The sequence below is a fragment of the Sesamum indicum genome, linkage group LG8, assembly GCF_026168435.1.
Source record: "Sesamum indicum cultivar Baizhima isolate 11 linkage group LG8, ASM2616843v1, whole genome shotgun sequence".
In the NCBI taxonomy this organism is placed as follows: domain Eukaryota; kingdom Viridiplantae; phylum Streptophyta; class Magnoliopsida; order Lamiales; family Pedaliaceae; genus Sesamum; species Sesamum indicum.
The window spans coordinates 2199694-2213456 of record NC_142664.1 but is presented as its reverse complement, the minus strand read 5'-3'; the positions used below and the strand labels follow the sequence as shown (position 1 = coordinate 2213456).

At 34.9% G+C, this 13763-nt stretch overlaps 1 protein-coding gene across 1 annotated transcript; it reads right to left on the bottom strand.

Annotated features, from left to right (window-relative positions):
- Positions 1-5850: 5850 nt before the first annotated feature.
- LOC105167439 (glucan endo-1,3-beta-glucosidase 3) lies at positions 5851-13534 on the bottom strand. Its single transcript, XM_011087156.3, has 3 exons — positions 13333-13534; positions 11955-13253; positions 5851-6144 (listed from the first exon to the last, which is right to left on the bottom strand). Exons 1-3 carry the CDS (start codon positions 13391-13393, stop codon positions 6110-6112), a joined length of 1395 nt encoding a protein of 464 aa, XP_011085458.2. The 5' UTR covers positions 13394-13534; the 3' UTR covers positions 5851-6109.
- Between the last annotated feature and the right edge of the window lie 229 nt (positions 13535-13763).

The following is a 13763-nucleotide window of genomic DNA, read 5'->3' as shown; positions in this document are numbered from 1 at the left end:
CTGGTTTCGGATTTGTTATCAAATGTGCAACCCAACTTCATTGGTTAATTAGTGATTCGTGGGATTTATTGCAATGTATGAAAAATACAGGAGTAAGAACAAAAAAGTTAAGGCCAAATGAATACTTACTTTTGTTCATTTAATTCAATATTACATATTGAAAAGAAATTGCTTAATATTCCAATTGTATTTGTTCACTTGATCAACATAGAAAATTACTATCTTATTTGATCATCTATTGAGGCCACAGACTCCCAAGAGCACAACACACATCAGAACACATAGGAGATCGTTATTGTCTCATGACAGGTGGGGGATACTCTCTTAGAATCCACCAATCTTCACACATGTTCTGACTGCACTAGAACAAGGCTTATAATAATCACGTCAAAACACAATCATCTTTTGCTAGGCCAAGTGGTAGGGGCTTCCATATGACGACTCCCAACAAATCAGTGCAGTGCAAGTTTCAATAAAAATCTTGATGTCCATTCTTCGGGTTCTCAACATGGAACATTTCAAATTCAATCCTTGTAAGCTGGTTTCAGAGTTGTTATCAAATGTGCAACCCAACTTCATTGGTTTAATTACTGATTCGTGGGATTTGTTGCAATGTATGAAAAATACAGGAGTAAGAACAAAAAAGTTAAGGCCAAATGAATACTTACTTTTGTTCATTTAATTCAATATTACAAATTGAAAAGAAATTGCTTAAATAGATTACAAAAAAAGCTAATCTAATTGCTTTCTAATCACATATTCGAACAATCTCCCACTTAATCTAAAGTCAACCACTCATTTGCAATCTCATTCTATCAAGATGCTAAGTATGGGCAATATGTGATACGGGCTTGGTCAGTAGATTTGTCGTGTTTTCTGCCGATGTGACGCAATCCACCTCACATCATCTCTGTCTACCGTCTCTCACAGCAGATAGTGTCTAAGAATGTGCTTGGATCCGTGATAAGATCTTGGTTCCTTCACTTGTTCTATCTCCCCATTGTTATCACAAAAGATAATTATGGGCTCGATAATGCTAGGCCCTACACCCAACTCTTAGATCTAGTTTTTCATCAAAATCACATTCTTAGCTGCTTCCGAAGTCGCTATGTATTCAACCTCTATGGTGGAATCAGTTGTGCTATCCTACTTGGAATTCTTCCAAGCTATCAGACCACCATTTTGCTTGAATACGTAACTAGACTGAGATTTAGCGTTGTCTACATTAGACTAGAAGTTGATATCACTATACTCTTCCAATACCAAATCTCCATCGACATACAACAAAAACATTTGTTAAGCCCTCAAGTACTTAAGAATAGGCTTGATAGCAGTCCAATGTGCTTCACCAGCATATGGTTGAAACCTGCTCGTGACACTTAGACCAAATGCGATATCAGGCCTTGTGAACTGAACAACATACTGTATGCTGCTTATGACAGAGGCACAGGAAATGTCACTTATCTTTCTATTTTCCTAATTAGTCTTAGGAGAGTGAGTCTTGGAAAGTTTAATCCTATAACTCATCGGAATGACCCTTGTTTCGAGTTTTCCATCTTGAACATCTTCAAGATTTTCTCGAGGCTTAGGTCATTCCTAACATCCTTTTAAATCTATCTCTATAGTTCTTAATACTAAAGATGTAGGAAACATCACCTAAATCCTTCATAGAAAATTGCAAAGAAAATTATGTTTTCGTGCCATCTAACATCTTGACTTCAATCCTAGTGAGTAAGATGTCATTCACGTAAAGCACGAAGACCCAAGATGTACCGAGATAGGAAGAGGATGGAGTTTCTAAATTTAGTACAAGAGAATGATCAGACGGTAGCAAAATATGAACTCCGTTTTGCGGCACTAGCCAAGTATGCACCAGAAGCAATAGCGACGCAGGAGAATCATTGTTACCGTTTTGAGTAGGGGCTACGACCAGAGATCAAAAGAGGCCTCGCAGTTAGAATTTTAAAATTCTTGTTGAATCAGCGGTCCAGATGGAGAAGCAGTAATTGAAGACAAGAAGAAGGGGGAAGAGAAGAGGAAATCAACGTACACAATAAGGGAATCGAGTAGGTTGACGAAGAGGGGAATCGACCGTTCATTCTCAGCGGAAAGTGAAAATTTTACACGTGGTGGTCCCATTTTTCGAGGAAGTAGTGGACAAAGGTTCAGTGGATCCACGGGCTTTAATAGAGGTTTGTTTGAACGCAGCTCATTTGCTACGTCTTCAACTGGATCGGGAAGGGGAGCTGGACAGAGTTATGGTCGAGGACCAATTTTCCCTCCGAGCTGTTCTACCTGTGGAAGACAACACCTAGGGCCATGTTGGAAATGGGATGATATACCTAAGACCTATTATCGTTGTGGAGGTAGAGGACACAAAGCCAGAAATTGTTCGAATTAGACTATAGGTGTGATTGGAAGTGTTGCTACTAAGAGAGGCATAGGTAGAGGCACTGGAAAGATAGTGACCACACTATTAGTAGCAGTATGAAGGGGGCTGGAGCACAAGTTACTCAGGAGCAGACGTAAGCAAGGATATATAACATGACTAGAGAAGAATCCCCAACATCAAATGACGTGATATCAGGTACGATATTGTTATTTGACATTGTGACTTATGTTTTGATTGATCCTGACTCTACACATTCATATATTTAATCAGAACTTACATCTAAAATATCGGGGAAAAATAGCCCGTTAGGATATAATTTGATGGTTTATTTGCCCGTGAGAGGGGTGTGGTAGTAAACAATATTTAGGAAAGAGAGCTTAGTGGGAATCGATGATGTAAATTTACTTGTAGACCTTATAGTGTTGGATTTGAAGGAGTTTGATGTGATTTTGGGGATGAATTTGTTAGCACAATATAAAGCAACAGTCAACTGTTATAAAAAAGAAGTGATGATCGAATATTCCAGCAAATCGAAAGTAATATTTGTGGGGGATCGTCAGGTAGTACCAGTTTGTGTAATATTATCCATAGAGGCAAGACGATTGATGCTAGAAGGTTGTGAGGCATATCTAGTCCATGTGGTAGATACCAAGAGGGTTAATACCACATTGGAGGAAATCCCAGTAGTGAGACTTTTCTGAAGTATTTCCTGATGACTTACCAAGTTTGCCACCGCATAGGGAAGTGGATTTTTCCATAGAAACTTTCCCAGGAGTTGCCCCAATTTCTATTGCGCCGTACATAATGGCCCCAGTGAATTATAAGATCTCAAAAATCAAATCGAACAATTATTGGGGAAAGAGTTTATCAGGTCGAGTACTTCACAATGGGAAGCACCAAGCTGTTTGTGAAGAAGAAAAATGGGAGTATGAGGTTATGCTTCGATTACCGCCAATTAAATAGGATAACAGTGAAGAATAAATATCCATTGCCGAGTATTGATGACGTCCTAGACCAGTTAAAGGGAGCTACAATATTTTCAAAAATCGATTTGAGGTCTGGGTATTGGCAGCTGAGGATAGCAGAGAATGACATACCGAAAATAACTTTCCGTACTTGTTATGGTCATTATGAGTTTCTGGTGATGCCCTTTGGGTTAACAAATGCACCAATGACATTCATGGCATTGATGAACCGTACATTTCAAAAATATCTGGATCACTTTGTTATTGTTTTTATAGATGACATCTTGGTACACTCAAGAAATAGAGACGAGCATGAGCAACATCTAATAATAGTGTTATAGATTTTGAAAGAGAAGGAATGCTAAGTTAAGCAAATGTGAATTTTGGGTAAATCAGGTGGTTTTCCGTGGGCATGTGATATCTGGTGATGGGGTTATGCCTGACTCTTCAAAAGTAAAGGTTATTATGGATTAGAGAGTACCAAAAAATGCAACTAAAGTGCGAAGTTTCTTAGGGTTGGTTGGATATTATAGGAGGTTTGTTGAGGGCTTGTCTATAATTGTTGGTCCTCTGACCAAGCTGCTGAGGAAGGGGGTAGAGTTTCAGTGAACAGTGCCAACAAAGTTTTGATGAGTTGAAAAAGAGACTGACCTCCAATTCGATTTTGGTTTTGTCGTCTAATAGCGGTGGATATATAGTGTATACAGATGCTTCTAAACAGGGTTTGGAATGTGTTAATGCAAAACGGAAAGGTAACTGCTTACGCATCCTGCCAATTGAGAAACCATGAGTTAAATTATCCCACACGTGACTTGGAGTTAGTTGTGATTATGCATGCACTGAAGATTTGGAGACATTATTTTGTATGGAGAAAATTTTCAGATCCTTACTGGCCATAAAAGTTTGAAATATATCTTGACGTACAAGGAATTGAATTTGAGACAAAGAAGATGGACAAAACTGCTGAAGGATTATGATTGCACTATTAACTTCCATCCAGGGAAAGCAAACGTGGTAGCAGATACCTTGAGTAGAAAGTAGGGGTGTCCATTTCGGTTAACCGAACCGAACCGAACCGAATTTTCGGTTAACCGAAAATTCGGTTCGGCCGTTTGGAAAACCGAAAACCGTACCGGTTCGGTTCGGTTCCGTTCGGTTTTTTCGGTTTTAAAACCGAAAAAAATCATTTTTTTATTTTTTATTTTTAAAAATAATATATTTTGATATTTTAAGTCGAAATTGTGATAATGTTGCAATTTTATCCAAAAATACAAATACCAAAATACCAAAATTAAATTCTAATTTAATAGTATAAGTCACAAGTGTAGAACAACTTCAATATGTTAATATTCAATATCTAAAAATAGTACACTTTTCTTTAGTTTTACTAATATAAATTATATAATATTAATATTATAATATATATATATAATTATATAATTTTTATATGTATAAAAAATATATTTTTTTTTATTATTTACAAAATTTCGATTTTCGGTTCGGTTCGGGTACCGAATTGGTGACCAAAAAACCGAACCGAAAACCGAATATTTCTTTTTTAAAAAACCGAAAACCGAATCGAATTTTCGGTTCGGTTTTCGGTTCGAACCGAATTTTCGGTTTCGGTTCGGTTCGGCCGGTTTTCGGTTTTTTTGCACACCCCTAGTAGAAAGAGTTCAAGTACATTAGCTAATTTGGAGAGTTACAATCAAACAATGCTACTGGAGATGAGGTCTATGAATATGAAATTGGATATTGATCAGGTAGCGGGTTTGTTAGCAGCCTTGCAACTTAGACCAGACTTTGTGGATCAGATCAAAAACATGCAGACCCAAGATCATTTCTTATTGCGAATGCTGAAAAGGATAAGATAAGGTAAGAAAACAAGTTTTTCTATAAAATGTTAAAAAAAGATATATATTTTACTTATAAGGCGAAGACCTTATAATAACTACCGGAATTGGCAAATTACAAATTGCCTAAAATGCCTTTAACTATATCTTTTTTCTTTTACAAATTACCATCTTTTTCTGTTAATTAATTTTATTAACAATTTTTCGTCCCTACACATTTAAAGAAAGTTTATTGTATTACTTTTGATAAATTAATGGTAAAATCCAATTATGGAATAAAAAAAAATTGCTACGTGTAATTAATTAAAAATTTAAACGCATCGAATGTGCCACAATCACTAATATATATCAGTTCTTCACTGAAACCAACTTCTCCGCAACTCTTATCACTCAAGCCGACATTACATAGGGGTAAAAATTAGGAAAAAAATGCAATTTATCCCCCTTTGATATGAGAAATGAACAAAAAAACCCCTGTAAAAAATAAAATAATAAATTACACCCTTTATTTTGAAACACAAAAGTGTAATTTGTTAATTCTTTTTTCACAAGAAAATTTTTACTTATTTCACATATCAGAAAGGATAAATTGCATTTAATCCGCAAACAAAAATATACATATAGGAATTAGCAAAAAGAATGAAGGTAAGTACAATAACAAATAGAGACACTAATAAACAATATTCTACTTTGGAACAAATTAGCTAAAAGTCCATCCAATTGGGCACTTATCTTAACATCACTACTATTACTACAACTATTGATTATAGTAACTACACAAAACAACAATAATAGAAGGAAAAATTTTACAATGGATTTAGATATGTTCTCCAACTTTTTGAGCCCGTCATAATAGTCTTGGCTTTGTTTGTTTGTCTGCCTTCCCACCTTCATTGTCTTCAATTTCCAAAGGGGAAATCACATTTCCCATATTCTGAAAGGGGGAAGAAGAAACAATTAGAGGAACAGTTAAACTTTCAATTCTTGAACCAATTTATAATCATACCAATGAAAGTTTATAGCAAATAAATGAAAAATCAAGTTTCCTTCGTGCCCGTGAACTAGTTTACCGTGTTTTTCTCTAAAAAAGAAATAGGTTACCGTGTGCGTGAGTGTAATCTAATATTGTAAAAGTATTGATCGATTTCGACAGTGGGACTTCAAGTCTCTACTAATAGATTCTTTGGATTTGTTCGGGTAGTTTCATGTTAGAGTGGATTCAAAAATACTTTGATTCTCAATTTGAACTATTCTTTTGTGGAATTTTGGTGGATTTCGAATTCTTTTGATATAGGAATCGTCTTCTTAAATCCTGAAATCATAATCACTCCATCCAAATGTAGGACCAGTATGATCTCAAGACCATCTAAGAATTACTCAATTCATATGCATGGTAACATGTAGCTCTGTGATGTACTCTACACTGACCTAATGGAGCAGCGCAATCATTAAATGATCTCAAAACTACAACAATCCAAGATGATTAATCTGCGATCATTGTTTGTTGGTTATGAGACTATGGTCACTGTGAACCAATGCTTTTCAACACTCCACAACCTTATAACCATGCAAGACTGCATTCCTACAGGGTATACAACCATTCTTGACGAGATCTATATCCAGAATCCCGAGACGTTATGGCCATTTATCATGTGGAATCCACAGGGAATCTCACATGTAAACCGACATAATTTTTCAAATCTTGTAGGGGGCAAAGCTTGGCAAAGATCAGTTATTATGCATCTATGTAAATGTGCCTTATATAGATCATGCCCAAAATATCAAGATTTTACACCACTAAGCAAATAATAGTGAAATTGTTTCACTCTCAAAAATAGAAAAAGTAAATAATAGTTAAATTATAGAAAAGATCCCAAGACATAGTAGTTAAGGATCAACCAGAACTAACCTCAGGGCATTATGTATTGGTTCCCATATTTCATCCTCGACCAATTCATCAAGGACAATTATGCAGTACAAAACAGTTATCAACTCTTATCTAAAACTTCAAATCGAACTAAACAAATACTAAAGTTTTGAATAGAAAGAGTATTAGGTCATTCTTGTTGAGACTTAAAGCTCTCGAGTCTCGAGACATCACAACCATTCATTATACAAGATTTATTTATGGATGATGATAATGTCCCGAAACTCGAAAGCCCTAAACCCAACAGGAAGAGAGTAATTATGTCATTCTTATTGAGACCTAGATATATCCAATCTCGAGACATCATGACCATCCCAACAAGAAGAGAGTAATTAAGTCATTCTTGTTGAGACCTGGACATATTCAATCTCGAGACATCACAACCATCATTCAATGTGTTAGTTCTTTCATGATTGATGATAATATCCAAAAACTCTATAAAACCGAGGACCCAACAAGATCGCACCGGCTTATTTATTTAAATAATTCAAAAAAATTAACAAAAATAGTACAATTTTAAAACTAGTAACACATTTAATGCAAGTCATTGATGACATTGCCAACTTACAAAAAACAAAAAATTCTTTTAGATTTTATGTAAAGGTTGTGGATAACTTCAATAAGTTTTAATCATTATAATTATATTTCTTAACTTTCTTTTTTTAATCAAGTTGTGGATCCTGCCATCCACACCTTCACGTTTTTTTATTTTAGTTTTAAACTTTTATTTTTTAATTATTATAATTATTAATTAATTAACAATTAAAACTTCAAATATTTTTAACTAATTATAATTATTAATAAATTTAAAAATCTTACATACAAATAAAAATACAATCAACTATTATAAAAATTTATTTTATCATTTATGACCCCACACTGACACATTCTAAACAATCTCTACAAAGCGAAGCTACTTCAATATAAACAATGTGTTAGTGTGCAGTCATAAATGATAAAATAATTTTTAATAGCTAATTGTATTTTTATCTATATGGTAAACTTTAAAATTTAGTAATGATTATAATTAGCTATATATTTAAATTTATGATTATTAATTAACTAACAATTATAACAATTAATAAATAAAATTTTATAATTAAAATAAAGTCGTGGTTTCATCCATAAATTGATTAAAAAATAAATATAATATTTATTATAAATAATTATAATAATTATAATTTATTGAAATTGTAGACGCCATCGGCCATCATCGATGTTTACATAAAATTTTAAAAATTAATTGCAAGTCGTCAATACCATCAACGCCTTGTATTAAATGTGTTAATAATTTTAAAATTATATTATTTTGTTATTTTTTAAATTACTTAGATAAATAAGCTAGAGCTCACGTGATGTAGTAAACTTTGGCTTATTTATGTTCACTTTCTATATTTTATCAATATAAGCAATATTTAATGTTGATCAAAGTCATTATCAGGATAATGATTTAACATTCAATATTGCTTGAATTTATAAAATAAATAACGATCCCGGTGTAATTTAAATAAAAAAAAGGTCATGAATCGTTAGCTCAATTAACAACTTAATGAGAAAAAAGTAAAAATATAAAAAAAAAAAGAAAAAAGTGAGTAATTAGCTTGTAAATTGTGCAAGACTACCGAAAAGTGGGGGCTTATTTATTAAATATTATAACATAAATAAATAAATGCTAGCCTACCGTAAAATGGTATAGACTTGCATTTCTAATGGTTGCCAATCCAACTTTGTTTTTTTCTTTTAATTTCAACGAAGTTGTCAATTCAACTGGCGCCCTTTTATCCCATTTTTTCTTTTAAATTCAACAGAGTCCGTTAAAAATGCAAGTCTATTCCATTTTATCGTAAACTTGTATTTATTTATTATAATTTATAATAATATAAAAAGAAAAGTCCCTCCACACTCACAAACGCAGGGTAATAACACCGCTGTACCAAATTTTTGAAAAGTTAAAAATGCACTTCATAAACTAACTTTTTTAATTTTTCAAAATTTACATGAATTGATTATTAATATAATGCTTGATTTATATATTTATTTTTACATATAATGTATTTTAAAATATAAAAAATTATTTATTATATGTACATAAGAGCAACATGCCGCATGCCGCAACGAGTAGTAATTTAAAAAATTAAACCCAAAAACGGGAATAGTGTTGCAGATTTCATTTTATAATAAAAAGATAACTAAGGAGTGGTGGGGTGGGGCTGAGCCATGTAATCCAAGACATGTCAGAAAAGAGGTTTCCGTCAAATCACGTGCTACGCACTCACCAATTTCAAGTTCTTGCTAGTGGGCTGGGCCCTCATTCACCACTATTGACCCCCCCCCCCCCCCACATGTTAGCCACTCACCCCCCTTCACATCTCTTAAAATGCGCCACAACACTTATTGTATGTTATTTTTGCAGTGTTGAGGAATTTCGTATCATCCGGGTTAATTATTTTTTATTAATAAAAAATAAATAAATTATATTAATATAATTTATTTTAATATAATAATAAGATATTACGAGTCACGGTTAAAAACTGCAACTCGAATTAAAAAGAATATTTTTCTTTTTAAAATTTACCTAAGTCGCGATTTGAAATCACGACTTGGTGTCGTGGGTGAAAAGCACAACATCATGTTGTGGTTTTTATCCACGACTTGTGAATTAAACAAGTCGTGAATTGGGCCAACCGCAATTCACAAATTGCATTATCTTTTTTTAACTTTTTTATAAATTAATTATATTCAATTAATTTTTAAAATTATATTAATTTTAAAAATATAATGAAGCATACAAATGTAATGGCGTATATATTTCTATATAATTCTAAAAAAATACAATGAACTATACCAATAAGTTTGCGATAGTATTGGAACCCTTCGATTGAAACCCGAGCCTAGATTCAGAATTCATGAAGCAATTTATTTTAAATAAATATAAATTATTTCATTTTAAAATATACAAAGTGATAAATATTTTTTAAAATAGCAATTTATGTTAATTGCCTTCTAGACAACAAAACCAACAATGAGATTCTTCTAGACAGTCAAATATGCCGGTGCGGAATTTTCAATAATAATTGCCTTTTTTAATTGTATTCTATTACATTGGTATAGTTTATTATATTTTTAAAATTAATATAATTTTAATATTGTGATTTCTTGAATTTTAATATGTTGTTAAAAATTAATTAAATATAATTAATTTATAAAAAATAAAACTAAACTAAAAAAATAAAAAAATAAAAAGAGGGTAGCGTGGCTGACATCCACGACTTGGATGCTATCTACGACATCCCTCTTTTTTAAGAAAAAATATGTTTTAAGTCGATCCACGACTCGACATAAATTTGTTATATAATTTATATAAATTATATGTATATAATTTTTTTAAAAATATAAAAATAATGAACCCTAAACCCACTAGGTACAACAGTATACAACCCCCTTCAAGAATAAAAACGTAAATTTACATTCTACAATATTATTTTTTATTGAAAAAATGCAACTTACCCTCATGTGATATGAGAAATGAACAATAAAAAAATTCCTTTAAAAAATAAAACAAATTACCCCTTGTATTACGGAAAAAGAAACAAATCACCCATCATCTAAACCAATGATAGGGTGGTTATTTGCTTCACTTTTTGAAACACATGGAGTAATTTGCAAATTCTATTTTTACAAGGGGTATTTACTTATTTCACATATCTGAAGAAATAAATTGTATTTAATCCTTAATTTATTTTTTCTAAATAAATAATTTTTTAATTACTAATTAATTATCTATTTACACTTCACAATAAAAAAATAAAAAAAATATAACACTCAATCATCTTTTTGGATAATTACAGAGGGGCAGGAACCAACGATCAGCATCGCAATCCTCCTCCTCTGTGGCCAATTACTTAAAACTAATAAAAAAAAAAATTAGTTCGACCAATTTTTACAACTACTAATGTGGTTGAATTTTTTTATTTTTTGAAAATATTGAAACTTTTTCTACATTTTATGTTAACTACGTGACAAATTCAATATATTTTATTAACCCGAACTATCACATTCAATTTGAAAAAAATGTAATCCAGACCCGAATTTAGCCGAATCTAAACCAATCATACGACGATTGTCGTATGATCCATGTACAGTTTAGGAAAAGTGACCAATCACATAGCAAATGAGATACACTTGTTCTGTGATTGATTTGATTCAGCCAAACATAGAATTTTGCTTGGATTCGAAGCAAAGCTTTCCCCTAATTATGATTGATGTAAAGGGTGGTTCAATGAGCTTATAAATTTTTCATTATACGTAGGAGCGTATTAGATGTTTTAAATAAGTAGAACAAGACACTCATTTATTCCACTAAATGAGTGACCAAACAAGACCTTTGCCTCGATAGTAATATTCGTAAGTATAAATTCTAAAATTAAAAACGGTCTAATAAATATCCCCTACAACATACATGTTGTCTTGAGAGGGTATATATTAAGCAATTAGGGACTATTATTTTTAATTTTTCAAAAAACGAGAGAATATTGTAATTTTACCCTAACTTGTAGTATATTCGTTATATTGTTATGATATATTATGAATATATCCATAAAAATAAAAATTTAAAGGACATAGTATTATAATTTTGCAAATTATAGCATAAATGTCGTTATCATCATTTTTATTATAATAATTATAATTATGTCTATAAAAGTAAGCAATGATATTAAAATTTTAATTTTAATTTTTTGGTTAATTGCACTAAAATTTACTGTATATTAACAACAGAAAATAAATAAATTCAGTGAGAGCAAGTTTAGGGTACTCACTGGGCTGTTGGGTGACAATGTAAGCGGCCCCACCAAAGTAGCACGTGCCAATAGCGCGTCCCTTCTTCTGATAGTAACTGTTGAAAGCGAACGAAGCGTGCGCCTCCAGCGTGTTAGGATCGAAACACGTGGATCCTGGCTGGATCGGATGGCAATCAGCCCCTCCTTCTCCACAGGCATAGTCTAGACCTGCCTGCAGCTTTTCTTTCCCCGCCTCCTCCTTGGCCACGCACCATGTCTGCCCGTTCGCCGTTGATACTCTCTGCTCTCCGCCGGTAACCGGAGACTGGATATCGCGGTAGCTCTTCAATCCCTCCGCCGTCAATGGAATGTCGTACACCTTCTTCTGGTTGGGGTAGAATAATCCGAAGTTCCTCTCCGACGTCGGCCCCGGCTTCTTGTTCTCGTTGAAGAGGGCGAAGAGGTAGACAGTCAGATTCGCATGTGGCCGTAGGGGAGTCCCGCCGCCTGCGAGCACACGGCGGACTAGATTTCCGTTGTAAGCTGCGGCGTTCTCCACGCTGGCGCCTACCTCGTTCGAGTCACCCTTGGACGGCCACCCGGTTTCGCTCACGATGATCGGCACGTCGTCGTATTTCAAAGCCGACATTGCCGCAAAAACGGCGTCGATTTGAGCGTCGAATAAGGAGAAGTACCTCAACCCGTTGCCGGCGTCTACGACGCCGGGATTCTCCCGGAAAAGCGCGTAGTCTAGGGAGATGACGTCAGCATTGGACTCGTAAGCGAAAAACGGGTACACATTTATCATGAGGGAGGATCCAGTTTGGCGGAGGAACTCCAGCATGGGCTTGAAAACGGGTTCGACCAAATCGGGGCGGAACGACCCGGCTGAAGACGGGTACGAGTTCTGCAACGCACTGAGAGCAATGGGTGACGACACCTTAATGACTTTCTCCAGATTGTACTTCACCAACGCTTTTTGCACGTTGTACATTGCCGGAATGAGGTAGCGGGTGGTGTTGTGGGTGTCGACAAAGACCTCATTTCCGACGGCGATAGCCTCGACAACGGTGGAAGGGTGGTAGGCGGCGACATTCTTCATTACCCAGGTGTAGGCGAAGGAGGGGCGGCGGGCGGTGGAGGAGAGCAGCTCATTGGGGAGATTGACAGTGACCTTAATACCCGAGCCGGATAAAGCCTTGAGAACAGCGGGGTCGGAATCGTAGACCTTGACTCGATCTACACCCTGAGATTTGAGGAGGTCCACCACTTTGGTTGCGGATGGTAGGTTGTTGGCTACTCGCCCATAGTTCACGCCGACGGAGCCACCATCTACAGCTGCAGAGAAACATTCATCAGAACCTGAATATACTCTCTCAACTTTATATTATTAGAGCATATATGGATGTGAATCTACCTGCAATGGAGACAACGCAGATGAGGAATAAAAGCATTGAAGAAATGTTGGGAACCACCATTGCTGCACAGAGCTCAGAACTCACTCCTCTTTCCAGAGAGAGAAAACGAAAATGGAGGGTGAGTGTGTGTGGAGTGAGTGGGGAGGCAGTGAGGATGAAGAAGGGGAGAGAGAGAGAGAGAGTGTGTGTGTGTGGCTAAACTCTATAATGGAGGGAGGGAGTGTTGAGGTAATCGAGGATGTCGGGGTGGGACCCGGCAGGGTGTGCGGCCCATCTGCGCCCTTTTGCTATACTCTACAGCACAGCACGTGGTCCCTCGATGGTTGGGACCCACACTTCCAGTGGACGAGTGGGATCTTCTTATTTTGTCTTTTTGTCTTAGGGCGGAGTACGAACGGTGGTGATGCATCCTCGTGATGTATCTTCCTAT

Coding starts and splice junctions, on each gene's coding strand:
- LOC105167439 (XM_011087156.3), bottom strand. CDS start 13,393: ATGGTGGTTCCCAACATTTCTTCAATGCTTTTATTCCTCATCTGCGTT. Junction 13,254..13,332: donor CTGCGTTGTCTCCATTGCAG/GTAGATTCACAT, acceptor GTTTCTCTGCAG/CTGTAGATGGTGGCTCCGTC. Junction 6,145..11,954: donor CATTGTCACCCAACAGCCCA/GTGAGTACCCTA, acceptor TCCCCCTTTCAG/AATATGGGAAATGTGATTTC.